This window comes from Elephas maximus, chromosome 2 (genome assembly GCF_024166365.1).
Source record: "Elephas maximus indicus isolate mEleMax1 chromosome 2, mEleMax1 primary haplotype, whole genome shotgun sequence".
Taxonomy (NCBI): Eukaryota; Metazoa; Chordata; class Mammalia; order Proboscidea; family Elephantidae; genus Elephas; species Elephas maximus.
The window spans coordinates 186,956,918-186,972,752 of record NC_064820.1 but is presented as its reverse complement, the minus strand read 5'-3'; the positions used below and the strand labels follow the sequence as shown (position 1 = coordinate 186,972,752).

Here is a 15,835-nt window from a genome sequence, read left to right as displayed (position 1 = left end):
CCACTGCCAAGGTCCTTTTTGTTGTGTACCATTGAGTCGATTCCATAGCAACCCCATGTGACAGAATAGACCTGCCTCCTAGAGATTTCTGGGCTGTAATCTTTACGGGAGCAGATTACTAGGGCTTTTTCCCCATGGAGCCACTGGGCAAGTTCAAACAGCCAACCTTTCGGGTAGCAGCTGAACACTTAACTGTTACACCACCAGTGCTCTTTCTACCTAGGGTGGAAAAAAAAAAAAAAAAAAAAAACCCATTGCAGTCGAGTTGATTCTGACTCGAATCCGACTCATAGCGACCCTATAGGACAGAGTAGAACTGCCCCCACGGGATTTCCAAGGAGCGGCTGGTAGATTTGAACAGCTGACCTTTTGGTTAGCAACCGAGCTCTTAACTACAGTGCCACCAAGGCTCCAGAGTAGTTGAAAAAATAGAACTTCAAAAGTTTTGGCTAGAAATTCTGCCTCTGGCACTTACTAGCTGGGTGAGTTCAGACAAACCACTTAACCTCTCTGGACACCCACATCATAGAATTGTCATAAAGCTTAAATAATATAAGCAAACCATCCAACACCTTATCTTGCCTGTTGCAAGCCCTTAGTGAGTGGCATCTGATACTATCACAGGCAGCATAGGGAGAATGCAGGTGGTTTCAAAGCTGGAAGGACCTTGGTTCAAATCCCTGTTCAATCACTTATTATCTGTGGGATTTACCTTAGGTAAATTACCCTGGTCACTTAGTGGTTAAGAGCTACAGCTGCTAACCAAAACTTTGGCAGTTCGAGTCCACCAGGAACTCTTTGGAAACTAAATGGGGCAGCCCTACTCTGTCCTATAGGGTTGCTATGAGTCGGAATCAACTCGACGGCAATGGGTTTGGTTTTTGTTAAATTACTTAACCTCACTGAGTCTCTGCTCCTCATTTCTGCAATGAGAGCAACAAACCTGGCTTGTAGGATTGTTGCGTGACATTATATCCCACTGATGGGGCATGAGATGAATTTAGGTGGGACAAAGACACACGATTGAAATTTTAACTGTGAAGTAATTTTTTTATTCGTATGTACCAGGAAAAAATATGAAAGTCACATCAAAGCTTATTTCTTTGTGCATAATGTTCCTTAGAAAAATTCTGACCTTACATTTTTACTGATATTTGAAGAGAAAAAATGGAACAATTGAAGATAAAGATGTTAAATAAATAATGGTCCGGGTGGTGTGCAGGTAGAGCAACAACTAAGATGGTGTGCTGAGGGTAGAGTTGGCTTAACTCTGGGGAAATGACAGAAAAGAATGCAAATAATGACAACCAAATGCAATACCTGGCCCTAGACTGGATCCTATACAGGAAGGAAAAAAAAATGCTATCAAGAACATCATTGAGTCAAGTGACAAATTAGAATATGATGGCAGTTTAGATAAAAGCAAGATATCAATGGTAAACTTGCCAAAGTTGATAACTATACTCTGCTTTTGTAAGAGATTAGCCGTATCCTTCATCTAAGGGGTAAAGGGCCCTGAGGTATGTAACTTTCCTTTAAATGGTTCAGAAAAAAATCATGTGTATATGTATATATTATGGAGTTCCTAGATGGCACAAATAGTTAACATGCTCACTGCTAACCAAAACATTGGTGGCTTGAGTCCACCCAGAGGCACCTCAGAAAAAAAGCCTAGCCATCTGCTTCTGAAAAATCAACCATTGAAAGCCCTATGGAGCACAGTTTTACTCTGACACACATAGGGTTGCCATGAGTTGGTTTTGGTTATGTGTGTACATACATATATGTATATATATATACACACACACTGTCTTAGTAATATGGTACTGCTGTAACAGAAGTATCACAAGTGGATAGCTTTAGAGAACTGAAATTTATGTCCTCTCGGTTTAGGAGACTAGAAGCTCAAATTCAGGGTACCGGCTCTAGGGGAAATCTCTGTGGGCTCTGGGAGAGGATACTTGTCTCAGCTTCCATAGCCCCAGGTTCCTCAGCTCCTTGGCAATCCCACGTGTGCTTCTGTCTTCCCCAGTTTGTCCTTGTCTGTCTCTGTGTCTCTGCTGCTCTTATATCACTCAGAAGTGATGAGGTTTGGGTCATACCCTACACCAATACGGAAACCCTGGTTGCGTAGTGGTTAAGTGCTACAGCTGCTAACCAAGAGGTTGGCAGTTCGAATCTGCCAGGCACTCCTTGGAAACTCTATCGGGCAGTTCTACTCCATCCTGTAGGGCTGTTATGAGTCTGAATTGACGTGAAGGCAGTGGGTTTGGTTTTTCATTTGGTTCTACACTGATACATCCTCATTAACATAACAAAGAAAACCCTATTTCTAAGCAGGATTACATCCACAGGGTCAGGATTCCAACACATATTTCCAGGCGGGACACAATTCAATCCATAACACGCACATATACAAATGTGCATACATGGATATATGCATGTATATGTAAACATGTGTACGTGTTTATTCATTTTTTCATTCATTTATATGGAGAAAAAGAACAAATGAGAAAGCAAATGAGCGCACTAAAGGAATCTAGGTGGTAGATGTCCTCTGTGTTATTTTTGTTTTTGCAACTTATACAAGTTTGAAATTATTTCCAAATAAAAACTTCAAGGAAAAAAAATGCAAGTCAAGTTCACAGCACTGTGCCTGGCTGAGAAAGGCACTCAGCGAACCCTCTGGCTCTCTCTCCTTGTCTGCTGCCCAGCGTGGAGACGGTGAATGACGGGCAGTTTCACAGTGTGGAGCTGGTGATGCTGAACCAGACCCTGAACCTGGTGGTGGATAAAGGAGTCCCCAAGAGTCTGGGGAAGCTCCAGAAGCAGCCAGCAATGAGCATCAACAGCCCCCTCTACCTTGGAGGTAAAGTCCTCCTCCCCTACCACCCCTCCCTTCTCTACCACCCACCTGCCATCTGTGTACCCACACCCAGGCCACTGGCAGGGGTTCCCCTGCTCTCCTCTCTGTGCCCCCTGCCACAGCCAATCAAGGAAGGCTTCCTGGAGGAATGACAACGAAGCTGATTCCTAAAGGGTGAATAGGCATTAACCACACCAGGTGAGGAAGAGTCGCCCAGGCAGAGGAACACAGTCTGTGCAGATGCTTAGAAAGGAGAGAGAAAGAAAGCATGGCTCCTTTGAAATTACAAGTGGGGAGGGGGTGGGGGCTGTGCAGATGGAATGGGAATGGAGTAAGAAAAGAAGAGAGAGGCAGGAGATGGAGGCAGGGGTCCGGGCCGTCTGTAGACCTCAGGCCACATTCCCTCTGCCCTGCCGCCTCCTCTGAGGCTGTGAGGCTCAGCTCAGGAACGCAGCAGAGCAGGTTTGAGATTAAGGTCATATAAAGGCCAAATGGAAAAGTAACCACCTGTCTGGCAGGACCTGGGCCAGTAGTTCTCAAAGCTTTATGGGCAAAAAGTCACCTGAGCAGCTTGTTCAACACAGAGATTCCTGAGAATTAGCCCCAAGAAATTCATCTCCAAAGGGCTGGAATTAGTCTAGGAGTCGACATTGTTAACAAGCAGTCCATGCTCAAGGGGTTCCAAGAATGCATTTGGCCCAGAGCAGTCCCAGAGGGTAAACAGCTTCTCCCCAGATAAAGGCTATTGCTCCCCAAAACTGGGTCCTCTGGGTCCACTTTCAGGCCTGTCTTAGGCTCCCATCAGGAGGGAGGGGCTTTAGAAGGGGAGACAACACAGAAACTTCATTGGAAGGCAACGTAGGTCTTTATCAATTGCTCCCTTACAGACTCTGAGAAGGGCAATGGGCACCAATAGCCCCCTCTATCTTGTAGCACATAAAGCAACAAAACGGCCTGGAAACATCTTTCTCCCCAAAGTTCCACTGATCAAGGCTGCTGCCCCAAATCTCTCCTTTCTCCCCCAGACTGTAGCTCGCCCAGCCTGTGTTCTCTCAGATTCTGCCGGGGCTGTAACCAAGGTCTGAGGAGACTGGTGGGGTCAGTTGAGTCATCTGGTACCCCCTCCCGTCCAAAGGGAATAGTCAGTCCAGTCAACTGCGGCCACATGGATAGCGGTGGGCCATCAGATCGCCTCATTGTCCTGGGGAAGCCTGAAATTTGGATTCATATGTGAAGCTTTCTATATTTAAATATTGGCACTTAACACAAGTGTTTTAAAGAGTCAGTGTGGGGCAAAGAATCCATGTCCTTGTGTGGATAAGACTGAGGGGGGCCAGTTTGGCTCATGACCTTGATCTGCGCAGCAGAGGCCCAGCACTGTGACTACATAGCCATGAGCACCATAGAGACCTCTTCCTCGTTCTGAGGGGAGGACTGGGTCAGGCAGTGAACAGGTGAGGGTATTCAGGCCATTGTTCTGATGTCCCCTTCTGTAGGTATCCCCACCTCCACCGGCCTCTCTGCCCTGCGTCAGGGTGGGGACCGGCCACTGGGCGGGTTCCATGGCTGCATCCACGAGGTGCGCATCAACAATGAGCTGCAGGACTTCAAGGCCCTCCCACCGCAGTCACTGGGGGTCTCACCGGGCTGCAAGTCCTGCTCCGTGTGCAAGCACGGCCTGTGCCGCGCAGTGGAGAAGGACAGCGTGGTGTGCGAGTGCCACCCGGGATGGGCTGGCCCGCTCTGCGACCAGGAGACCTGGGACCCCTGCCTCGGCCACAGGTCAGTATCCCGGGAGCCCGAGGGCATTCTCCTCGGGCTCCCACCATGGACTCAGGCCCTGCCCCCTACCACTGCCCTGCCTGAGAAATGGCACTAGTGGAAGCCAGGGACATTGTGGTTCAACTCTAGATAGGATCCATGTAAGGTGCAGCTGCTTAGAAGGTAGAGATGCTAAGCTTATACACCCAAAAAGCAGGCCTCTCTCAGAGGCATCAGTATGAGAGGGCCTTGCTGAAAACACCCCAGGGATGTCTCTGCTAAGCGCCCTTTAGAACCTGAACAGAGTCGCAGCAAGCCCCTGTGCTGCCTCTCTGTGAGGAAGAAGAGTGTGCCGCCTTTGAGCCAATGCAGCCCCGTGGGCACTCAGCATGGTCAGTGCAGCCAGAGTGAATGTCAGCCCCAGCCTGGCTACCTCCTGAGCTGTTGCCCTGTGTAGACATGCACGGCGGCCCTGAACTGGAATCACAAAGAATAATCATTCATTCATTTATTCAACAAATATTTCTTGAGGGCCCACCATTCTCTGGTTCAGGGTTAGGAAATCTGAATCAGCCAAAAATAACACCAGAGCCAATACTGGTAATTTGGTTGGCCAAGCAAGTTGGGAAATGGTATCTTGGATCGGGAATAAGGAGCAGTTATAAAGGGTTTGAGTTTCCTGTGAAGCTCTTGAGTATGTGTGTGTGTGTGCACGTTGGTCTATAATTAATATGAATCTTGACTTTGAATGTCATCCCAGTAGGGAGAATAATCCATCATGGTTCAGAATCTAGGCTTTGGAATTACACTCCTGGCCTCAGTTTCCTCATCTATGAGATACGGATAAGACTCTCCACTACATAGAAGCAGCAGAGGGTTTTTGTGGAAATCAAGAGTGATGCTAGTTGTAAAGCACTTAACACCATGCTTGGCAGATAGCAAGTGGTGCTCGCTGATGGTAGTAGTCATCGTCATGGTGGTGGTAGTGGTGGTGGTAGTCATAGTCATAATAGGAGTGTTATTATTACCATTTAAGGTAGTAGAGCCATTAAAATGCTTAGAGTAAGCTTAGATTCTTCCAAGCAGTGGCTTGCCATTTGGATGTGAAAATTGTAATGTCTGTGTGTAAAAAAAACCATCCAGCCAGTCTCTGTTGAGGTCACAGCTGGCAGTGAACATTAGGTGATGCTAAAGAGCCTCCAGCAGACGGGACACTGGAGTAGGGTATTTCAGAAAAGAGAAAGACTCAGGCACTGGGCCGGAGGAGGGCGGACCATGGGATAGAGAAGGCTACACTCAGCCCTGGGTCCCACAGCCCCTGAAAGTGGGCCAGGCCTGGCAAAGCCTCGTCCCTGGCCATGTGGACAGAGGAAGCCTCCGGCAGTACCGACTCTGCTCTGCTTCCCTTTCTCACTCTCTCCTCTGTCCCCAGCTGCAGCCATGGAAAATGTGTGGCAACTGGGACCTCATACACATGCGTGTGTGCCGAGGGCTATGGAGGAGCCTTGTGTGACCACAAGAATGACTCTGCCAATGCCTGTGCAGCCTTCAAGTGTCACCACGGGCAGTGCCACGTCTCAGATCGAGGGGAGCCCTACTGCCTGTGCCAGCCCGGCTTCAGTGGAGAGCACTGCGAACAAGGTGAGACCCCTGTGCATGTGGAAGGGAGGATGTGGGGGTCAGAGTTGAACTCCAGAGTTGGACTGCCTGGGTTCCAGTTCTGGCTGTGCCACTTAGTAACCTTGGTCAAGTCACTTAATCTTTCTAAACCTCAATCCCCTTGTCTTGAAAGCTAGAATGAAACAATACTTTGCTGTATCAGTTATCTATTGCTGTGTAATGTGTTACTCTAAAACATAGCAGCTCAAAACCACAATAAACATTATTTATCCTACACAGTTCCTGTAGACCAGGATTTCAGAGCAGCTCAACTGGATAGTTCCAGTTGGGGTCTCTCTTGAGGCTGCATTCAGTGCAGCACTTAACTGAGTGCTGGAGGATCTTAACCCAGTGCAGCTTAACTGAGGCTGGAGGATCTGCTTCCAAGGTGGTACACCCACATGGTACTGGTTGTTGGCAGGAGGCCTCAGTTCCGCCCCATGTGAGTGTCTCTATACGCTGCTCAAGGGTGCTCTCAACAGGGCAGCTGGCTTCCCCCAGAGTAAACAATGAAAGATAGAGCCAGAAGGAAGCCACAGTGTCTATGTGAAGTCACTTACACCATCATTTCCACAAGATCATGTTGGTCACCCAGGTTAGCTGTATTCAGTGTGGGAGGGAACAACATAGAAGGCATGAATACCAGGAGGTAGGGATCACCGGGGTCATCTTGGAGGCTGGCTACCCTACTTCTTATAAGGTTTTGTGAGGATAAAATGAGATGTAAAGTACCTGGCACTGTCACCCAGTACTAGGAGTTTGGTAGGTGGACTATATCATAGCCTAGCTCCATAAAAAATTCACGTCAAGATTCTTAAAGTGGGAGGCAGAATTATCAAGACGACTGAGCTTTGCATTTATAACCCGTATGACCTTGAGCAACATACTTCACTTCTCTGGTCCCCACTTTCCTCGTTTGTAAAGTACAGATAATTCATAGCACCTACTCCATAGGTTTATTGTGAGGACTAAGTGCTATACTAAATAAAAGATCACAAGTTGAGACAGATTCTTCAAGTTTGGATTTTTAACATTTTATAATTAGATGATAAATGACGTAAAAACCAAGGATCAAACTAATTTAAAAATAAAACAAATAAGTGTCGAAAATGATCATCTGTGGACTTTTCTGAGCAGGAGGAACCACGAGCCTTTTGGGTGGTTGACCTTTTCTCTTCTTTAACAACTATTGGTCCCTGAGATGTCATGCCTTCACAGCTAGTCTACACCCTAACCCTTCTGTGTGACCCTCTGACCAGCAGCCTGGACGTCACCTGGGAGCTTGTGAGACATGCAGATTCTCAGGCCTCAGCCACCATCTCTTGAGTCACAACTTGCATTTTAACAAGAGCTTACAGTGATTCATATGTGCCTTAACGTTCCAGAAGCTGCTCTACGGGCTTGTCCCAGTCCTCCCCTCGGGAACAGAAGACAGTTCCTTGGTCTGACCTGTCCTCATAAACATCAAATTTCTTATCTCAGTTAGTGGCCCCATTATTGTATTAATTCCAGCTGCTTTCAAATTAAGATTGTTCTGTCTTACCATGGGGTCTGTTCTCCTGTAAGGAAACTGAGAAGGTTTCCTCCCTAACACCAGAGTCCCAGACAGACCACCCCCTGTCACTAGAGAACTCTTTTTATACCTAGATTAAATACAATTCTTAACCAAAACTGATCTTTTTTTTAATGTTTTAATTAAATAATTTCTTTTGAAATAAATTTAGACTCACAGAAAAATCACCAGGACAGCATTAAAAAAATAAACCCATTGCTGTCGAGTCAATTCCGACTCATAGCAACCCTATAGGACAGAGTAGAACTGCCCCATAGGGTTTCCAAGGAGCAGCTTGTGGATTCAAACTGCCACCCTTTTGGTTAGCAGCTGAGCTCTTAACTACTATGTCACCAGGGCTCCAAGGACAACATAAGCAGCTCTCATATCCCCTTCACCCAGATCCCCCAATGGTTAATATTTTACCACAGTTGCACTCTTGCTGTCTCTCCCCTCACACATGCACACTCACACACACACTCTTATTAGCCTCTTTCTGATCATTTTAATAATTTCGTAGTTTAAAAGACTATACCAAGCTTAACCAAATTCACATGACATCGTATTAAAACACCTAAAGCTTTTAAATGCACAAAGCACTTTGTCATTCTCAGTCTCCTCTGATGCTTCTAACAGCCTTGAAGAAGTAGGCAGGACAGGAAAACGTGTCACAATTTTCCAGGCAAGGAAACTGGGGCTCAGGGATGACAAGTGATTTGACTGAGGCTGGGTGACCAAGGAGTCTGGCTGTAAGTCCATTGCTCTCATCCTCAGTGCCTTGCTGCGGGCTTTCTCCCAGTGGAGTGAGGACAGCAGAGAGATCAAGAGGAAGAGTTGAGCCAAAGTTAAGGATATTCAAGCAGATATAGGAGTCCCCTCCCCCTCCTTCCAGTAATTCCTAGGACTTCTGGAAAAGTCTCTTTGCCTCATTAACTCCTACTCCTCATCACTTCTCTAAGCCGAGTTCCTCAGCTCTGTGCTCATGTAGAAACAGGTTCCTTGACTTTGTAGCATCTACCTCAGTTTCTCATTACAAATATATTACTTAAATGATTATATAATCAGTGTCCAGACTCTGACCAAAGAAAACAGATATTAGGGAGTGGTGGTGACTGGGGCAAAACCAGAGGGCTCCTGCTCTATCTAAAGCACTCAACTTTAGCCCATCGTTGCAATGCAGAGATGCGGGATCAGATCTCTCATTTTCGAAGAAACCAGAAATCCAAAATTTTAGATGAAACTTCCTGGTTTTTAAATGTTCCATTCAATTTCTTTTTCGAGCTTGTGTAGGCCAATCAAAGCATGTCTGAGGAGAGGATTTAGCTCAAGTCTACTAGTTTGCAACCTCTAGTTTCGACTTTAAGTTCCTTAATGGCAGGGACCAAGCCTGCCTTGGGTACCGTTATATTCTCAGGGCTTAGTTATATCCTCTGGGTCTAGTATAGAGTCTGGCACAGAAAAAGCGCTTAACACTTGTAGAGTAGTTGGATGGATGGATGCATGGATGCATGGCACGACGCATGGGTATATGGACGAGTGAATGAATAAGTAATGTATGGTCTTCAGCTCACCAAGTGTTTCAAAGCAGCCTACCTAGGAACTGCCCACGGTCCTGCCAGGCCTCTACACTGCCAGAACCCTGACCCACCCTCTTCTGCCCTCTGCAGAGAATTCATGCCTGGGGGAGGTAGTCCGAGAGGTGATCCGCCGCCAGAAAGGGTATGCCTCGTGCACCACAGCGTCCAAGGTGCCCATAATGGAATGTCGCGGGGGCTGCGGGCCCCAGTGCTGCCAGCCCATCCGCAGCAAAAGGCGGAAATACGTCTTCCAGTGCACGGACGGCTCCTCGTCCGTGGAAGAGGTGGAGAGACACTTAGAGTGTGGCTGCCGCCCGTGTTCCTAAGCCCCTCTGCCCACCCACCCACCGCCTTTCAGACTCCAGCTTGGTGAGGTTGGGACAGCAACGTGGAATCCCCTTGAGATTCAGAGTGAGAAAGAGGAAGCTGGAGAAGAGAATATTAAGTATATTGTAAAATAAACAAAAAAAAAATAGAACTTATTTTTATTATGGAAAGTGACTATTTTCATCTTTTATTATATAAATATATCACACCGTCTGAGTATATGTACCAAATAGTGAGTTATTTTTACCGCGTTTTGTTTTGCGTTGTGTATTTGTTGTGTTCTGATAAACAGCTGTTAAAAATTTTAAGGAAAAAAAAAAGACTAATAAAAATGTTTTAAAATAAAAGGATTAGAATAAAGAAGTCATAGACCGAGGAAGAGGAAGGACATTTTTATGTTCATGAAACACTATCACGGCAACAGAAACTAAGACCTGCTTACGGAACTCAGGAAATGGAATAATAAGAGAAAGAGAGAAGGACAAGTTTTCTTTATTTCTTCTTGTTTTCATCCCTCCCCCCACCCTTTTTTTTCCTTCCTGCCTTAGGCACCCAGCTCTTATAAGAGTGCTGGTTATCTGTGCCCAAGCTGCCCAGGAAAAGCTACGACCCAAAGCAGCTTCTGCCCTCGTCTACCCCAGGATTCCCCAGCAGTATCTGGGCCCTCTGGGAGACCTCTCTTCTCCCGCCTTGGCCCTGGTCTGAACTCCGCCTCATGTTTAATCTGTGCCTGTTTTGCCAAATTTTGAAACAGCTGCTCTTTTCCTGCCCCTCCCTGCCTGGAAGCAGGATCCTCCTGAGAGGTGGGAGAAGAGCCGTGCTGTCTCTTCAGCCCCAGTCGCGGGCACGCTTCCTTAGCAAGTTCTGGCCCACCCTTTTCCTTCAGCTACCTTCCCATGGGAATGCGATACTAGAAAGGCAAGTGATCAGGGCTGCTGAGATGAGGAAGGCCTGGAGCCAAGCCTGCCCACAGCACTGGGGGGGGATCTGATTCCAGAAGGTTCTTGGAGGCTTTTGCTGTGCTACAGATAGGCTTCTGCTGCCTGACCTTCCAGGCCATCCTCATAATGACAAAAACCCCTTGCCCACCTGTAGCACTCTTAGCTTTGAAATGTACATCGCACTATGTCTCATTTTATCCATGCAACCCCCATGCCCTAGGAAGGGTAAAGTAGTGTAGCCCCTTCAATAGAAAAGGGAGTGGAAGCCTCCATGAGGCTCTGTCACTTGTCTTAAGCCACATGTCTGATTAGTGGAAGAGCCAAGCCTGGAGCCCAGACTCAAAGCTCCAGATCCTTTCTCCAGAATGGTGTAAGTGTAGGAAAGTCGCTGTTTTTTCCTGCTATTATTTCTGCCCTTGTTCTACCTTGTTCACTCCTTGTTCTGTCTCCCCACTATCCAGGAAGATTCCAGAAAGTATTGAGGCAATGTGGGCAGAGGCAGCCACTCCAGCCTTCTGAATCCATCCCAAGAATGTACATCCCTTCCTAAAGGGAACTTCCTTGCCACCTGTCTCTTTCCATCTCTCCCCGCCCCCCGCCCCCGCCTGCTGTCACATTAGTACATGTTGCCCAAGGATCTCAGCTGTTCAAACCAACTCCCTGTCTCTCACTATCCATCTCATCTCCCTTAAAGAATCGCTATGGCAGAAGTTTCAGGGAGCATTATTTGGGACTCAGTCATCTGTTATCTCTGAGTGTCCCCAGAGAAGCCTAGTTGTCCTGTGAGGACCAGTGGTGGGCCAAAGGCGCAAAGAATAAAGAAGGGATAAAGAAAAGAAAGGTAGATGGAGGAACATAAGCCAAGTGGAAGATGGAAGGAAGGAAGGAAGGAAAGAAGGGAGGGAGGGAGTTTAAAAATGTAAAGAAAGGAAGAAAATATGAAGGAGGAAAGAAAAGAGGGATGAAGAAAAGAGGAAGGGAAGGATATGATGGAGGAATTAAAAATATGCATGTTGATATATATTATGATCCAGGTACTGTACCTTATGATAGGTTTGTTTTAAATATTAATAGCTAGCATTTATTTAGTACTTACTACATGATACATCGGATACCATTCTAATTGTTTTATATATATATTAATTCATTTAATTCTTAAAACAACCCTATGGTAAAGGCATTGTTCACCCATTTCACAGTTGAGAAAACTGAGGCACAGAGAACTGAAAGAACTTACCAAAGACCACATATCTAATACACTGTTGAGCCAGGATTTGAGTCCAGGCTGTCTGGTTCCAGAACTTCCTCACTTAAACAATCATATTGCCTCTCATGGGAAAGAAACATGACCCGCCACTAAGAAGCCTCTAGTCAGGGACAAAACAGTCATGGAAATGGACAATTGCTTTATCATACAGTGAGTTCTCTAATGACAGTATAATCAAGGAAGTGGCTGTCCAGAGCAGGAGATTCCAATCCTGAGCCTTGAAGGAGGCACAGGAGTTTGCCAGGGGAAAGGAGACGCATTGGACATCCCGGGGAATGGTCTATTAAAAAGCAGTGAGATTTGAAAGGGATTGGCATGTTTGGGGAGCAGTCAGAGGTCTGGGGTAGCAGGAATGTGGGATGCATACTGGGGAGCCAGATAAACGGAGTGGACAGGAAAGCCAGGGCTGGACCACAAAGTGCTGTGCATGCCAAGCTAGGCCATGGAGAACCAGCGAGGGCTTAGAAGCAGGAGAATAGCAAGGCAAGCTCTGTTTCACGGAGAAAACTGGTGGCAATGCAGAGAACCACTGAGCTCTGCCACCTAAAATGGCCTTGGGGGTCCCAGTTGTTCAGTTTGTTGTTACTAGAAAAGGCCGATTTCCAGATGGGTCACAGAAGTCTTTGTGGTAGCTCAGATGCTTTCCCCTGGAAGAGGAGTCCTGCCATTTACCCTATACCCCGCCTCGTCCCCCATGCCCACCAGCCCACTACATCCAGGCAGAGGCAGACAGGCGGGTGGGCCTTATTCCTAGCTAGCCTCTCCCAACCCTGCACAAAGCCCATTCACCTGTCATCTCCAGAGCCCCACCCAGGGTCACTGGCTTCTGGGAGGGCTCACCAGGCTGGCGGTTTCCCTCCACCTTCCCAAAGAACCTAAGGCCTCCCTCTGCCCACCATCCCTTGGGGCCAAGCCTGAATCCAGCTGCAGGCAGCCAAGACACCTAAAGAACTGGTTCTTTCTCTCAGCGTGACTTAGGAGACAGAGAGTTTTGACTCTTCCTCCAAGTTTGGAAGCCTTAACTTTAAGAAATTCTATATACAAATACCATTAAGACAATTTTCACCAAAATGAAATTTCTCCAACAAATGGAGATTAAGACTCTCCTGGAGCAGCCAAGTTCTAGAAACAGAAAGCCCCAAAGGGCAGGAAGAGTTCAGTTGACTGATTTGCACCGTAAAAATGATGCTGTGATGTTTGTGTGTGGGGACGCACACATGTTAGCTTAAGCTCGGTTTCCTGCTGAGCAGGATTCAGAGAAAGGGGAAGGGAGGGTCCCTCTTTGCCTCAACGAAGGAATCCTAAAATGGCTGATGTGATCGTGTATTTAAAAGCTTTTTGTAAAGTATAAACTAAAAACCTTAAATGTAAGATGCTGTTGTGATTATTATTGTTTTTACTGCCTTTACTGACATGCCAAAAGGCCCTTTTTAGAAGTTGGCTTTGTCTTTGCAATCCTATAGCAAAGAACCTGAGTCTGAAGCTTCAGAAAGAGGAAAGAGAGAAGGACAAGGAGAGGAGCCAAGGAGAGGAAAGGCGATCTCCCAAGACCAGGGATGGAAAGAAGGAAAGCCCCCAGGTGATCCTCAGGAAGCCAGGAGTAACCAGGTCCAGGATTGGGCCAACTTTGCCCTTCACCAGAACCAAAGAAATTACCAGACTGTAACCTAAAACTGAGCAGTCATCCCCTGCTTCCCTGGGAGTAGAAGCCCATAGCATCAAATGATCTGTCCTTCAAAGACATTATCCCAGATGTCAGAGCTTGAGAAACACTACAGCATCCCTGGTGGGTGGAGAAACTGAGGCTCAGAGAAATGAGTGAATAGATCATAGATCAAAGTCAGACAGCAACTTAGTGCCAGAGGCAGAAGTATACCCAGTGCCCACCCAATCCAAGCAAGGTTCTTTCTGCTGCTCCACAGTGGGCGTCCAGGCAGGGTCAAGACCTGAGACAGGCCCTCCAATACCTCTTGGATGGCCAGGAGAGGGCCCTTGCCCTCCCCCACAACCATCTTTATGGGCATTCTCAATGACCAGGAAGCTAAGGGAGTTGTCTGGCTTGGAGGCATTTACCCATGTTTTCTAGTGTGGGGTTAAGCAGTGCCAAAGGAGCCTCTTGGAAAAAGTTGGTGAGAGACAGTAGCTACGCAGGACCAGCAAAGACTGAATTGGGCATTTGGCAAACTTATTCCTCTAACTCAACAAGAGGTTCTAGTAGGAAAATACTTAAGACTTTTTAGAAGCAATGTTATAATGCTACTTCCTTAGTATGGAATAAATAATGTGCATTTTTTTCAACATACTGTCATACTCTGATGTCATTAAAATAAATGGATGGGTCACAGAAGGGCTATCAGATGCTCTTGTGAATAACCAAAACTCGGTGCTGCTCCATGGTGTGTGTTTTATTTTACCCATGACCTTCACCCTCCCTGGGGCAGAGATTACTGCATTCATGGGGTTTGGGCAAGTCCAGTGCAGAGTTAGACAAAAAATCAGTTTCTTCGGCCATGACCTGGGAGAAATGGATCCAGAGTTCCCCAGACACATGGGAGAGAAGACCCAACACATGGTTTAGGGCCTGTGGGGTTGTGGTTTGTATGGTCATAGACTGGGTGCCAATGGTCATAGGGGAGAAAGCCACTCCAGACCAGGGGAGGAGAATGCTTATTAAGACATGAAGGAAAATTCCTCCTGGGAATTCCTGTGCCTAATTAAATTCCCCCCACTTAATTCATTCCTTTAATAAGCATTTATTGAACATCTACTATGTGCCAAGTACTGATCTAAGCACTAAGGAATACAGTAATGATCAAGACAAAATCCTTGTTCCACTGGATCTTTAACTGAGGGAGGGTCTGTTGTCAACCAGCAAATAAGCAAAGATAATGTCTGTCTTAGGCTGGGTTCTCTAGAGGAGCAAAACCAATGAAATGTACATATATAAATACATATAGATATAAATATAGAGAGAGATTTATTTCAAGGAAATGGCTCACACAGCTTGGAGGCTGGCAAGCTCCAAATCCACGGCTCAGAGGTCAGGCTGGAGGTTTCTCCCTTCTTGCGTGGTTGCAGGGGCCAATGAACACAAAATCGGTAGGTCAGACAACAGGCTGCTGGCTCACATCCCAAGAACCAGAGGTGAGAAAATGACAAGTCAGATGCAGGATCCAGAGAGAGTGAGCTTTGCCAGAATATCCATATATATTGGATACAGGCCACATCCCAAGGAAATGCCACTTTGAACTGATTGGTTACTCATGTCAGATGATGAAATGGAGGATGATTACCTAATATCTGCCAAACCACTGAAGATCATGGCCTAATAAAGTTGCAACATAACCTTAACCATCATAGTCCACCCCTTGTCACCTTGGCACTTATACACAACTACACATCTCCTTAAACCATACATAATCTCTAAATAAAGACAATTATAAAGTCGTACTTGCACCTAACCTGATACAACTAACATGAATACAACCAAAAACACACTAACCCCGTTTACGTCTTATAATTTATAATAAATAATGGAATGAGGGAGGGAAGAAAACAAATACATTTGAGATATATATATGTATATGTGTGATACACTCGTAAGCATAAAATAAGGAAGAAATACTAGAAACAATTACCCTCCTTGTTTCTGCAACTGGTCACGTGGTTGTAGATGGTATTTAGAGCTACCTTCTTCCACCACCCATTCCATATTCCCTTTGCCTTCGGCAAGCACCTCAGTTGACTGTGGTTCTTTGCCTGGTGGGGTGACTCAAGCCTTTATTCCTAAAGGGTCTGGGCCATTAGTAACCATGTCAAAATTGAGTTACTATAGCTTTCCATTGACTTTAATCATAGGGCATGGTCGTACTAAGAGACATCCTA

The 15,835-nt window shown here is 46.3% G+C and overlaps 1 protein-coding gene across 2 annotated transcripts in view; it reads left to right on the top strand.

Annotated features, from left to right (window-relative positions):
• SLIT3 (slit guidance ligand 3) overlaps positions 1-15,835 on the top strand; it is a 783,747-nt gene that overhangs the window by 746,723 nt on the left and 21,189 nt on the right. Inside the window, exons 33-36 of one of the 2 annotated variants that reach the window (XM_049874284.1) lie at positions 2,715-2,869; positions 4,363-4,648; positions 6,060-6,268; positions 9,506-14,331. In XM_049874284.1, coding sequence (XP_049730241.1) covers positions 2,715-2,869; positions 4,363-4,648; positions 6,060-6,268; positions 9,506-9,741 — 886 coding nt within the window. In that variant the 3' untranslated portion in view covers positions 9,742-14,331. Of the gene's footprint in view, positions 1-2,714; positions 2,870-4,362; positions 4,649-6,059; positions 6,269-9,505; positions 14,332-15,835 lie in introns of those variants that run through there. The other variant, XM_049874285.1, reaches the window with a different exon arrangement.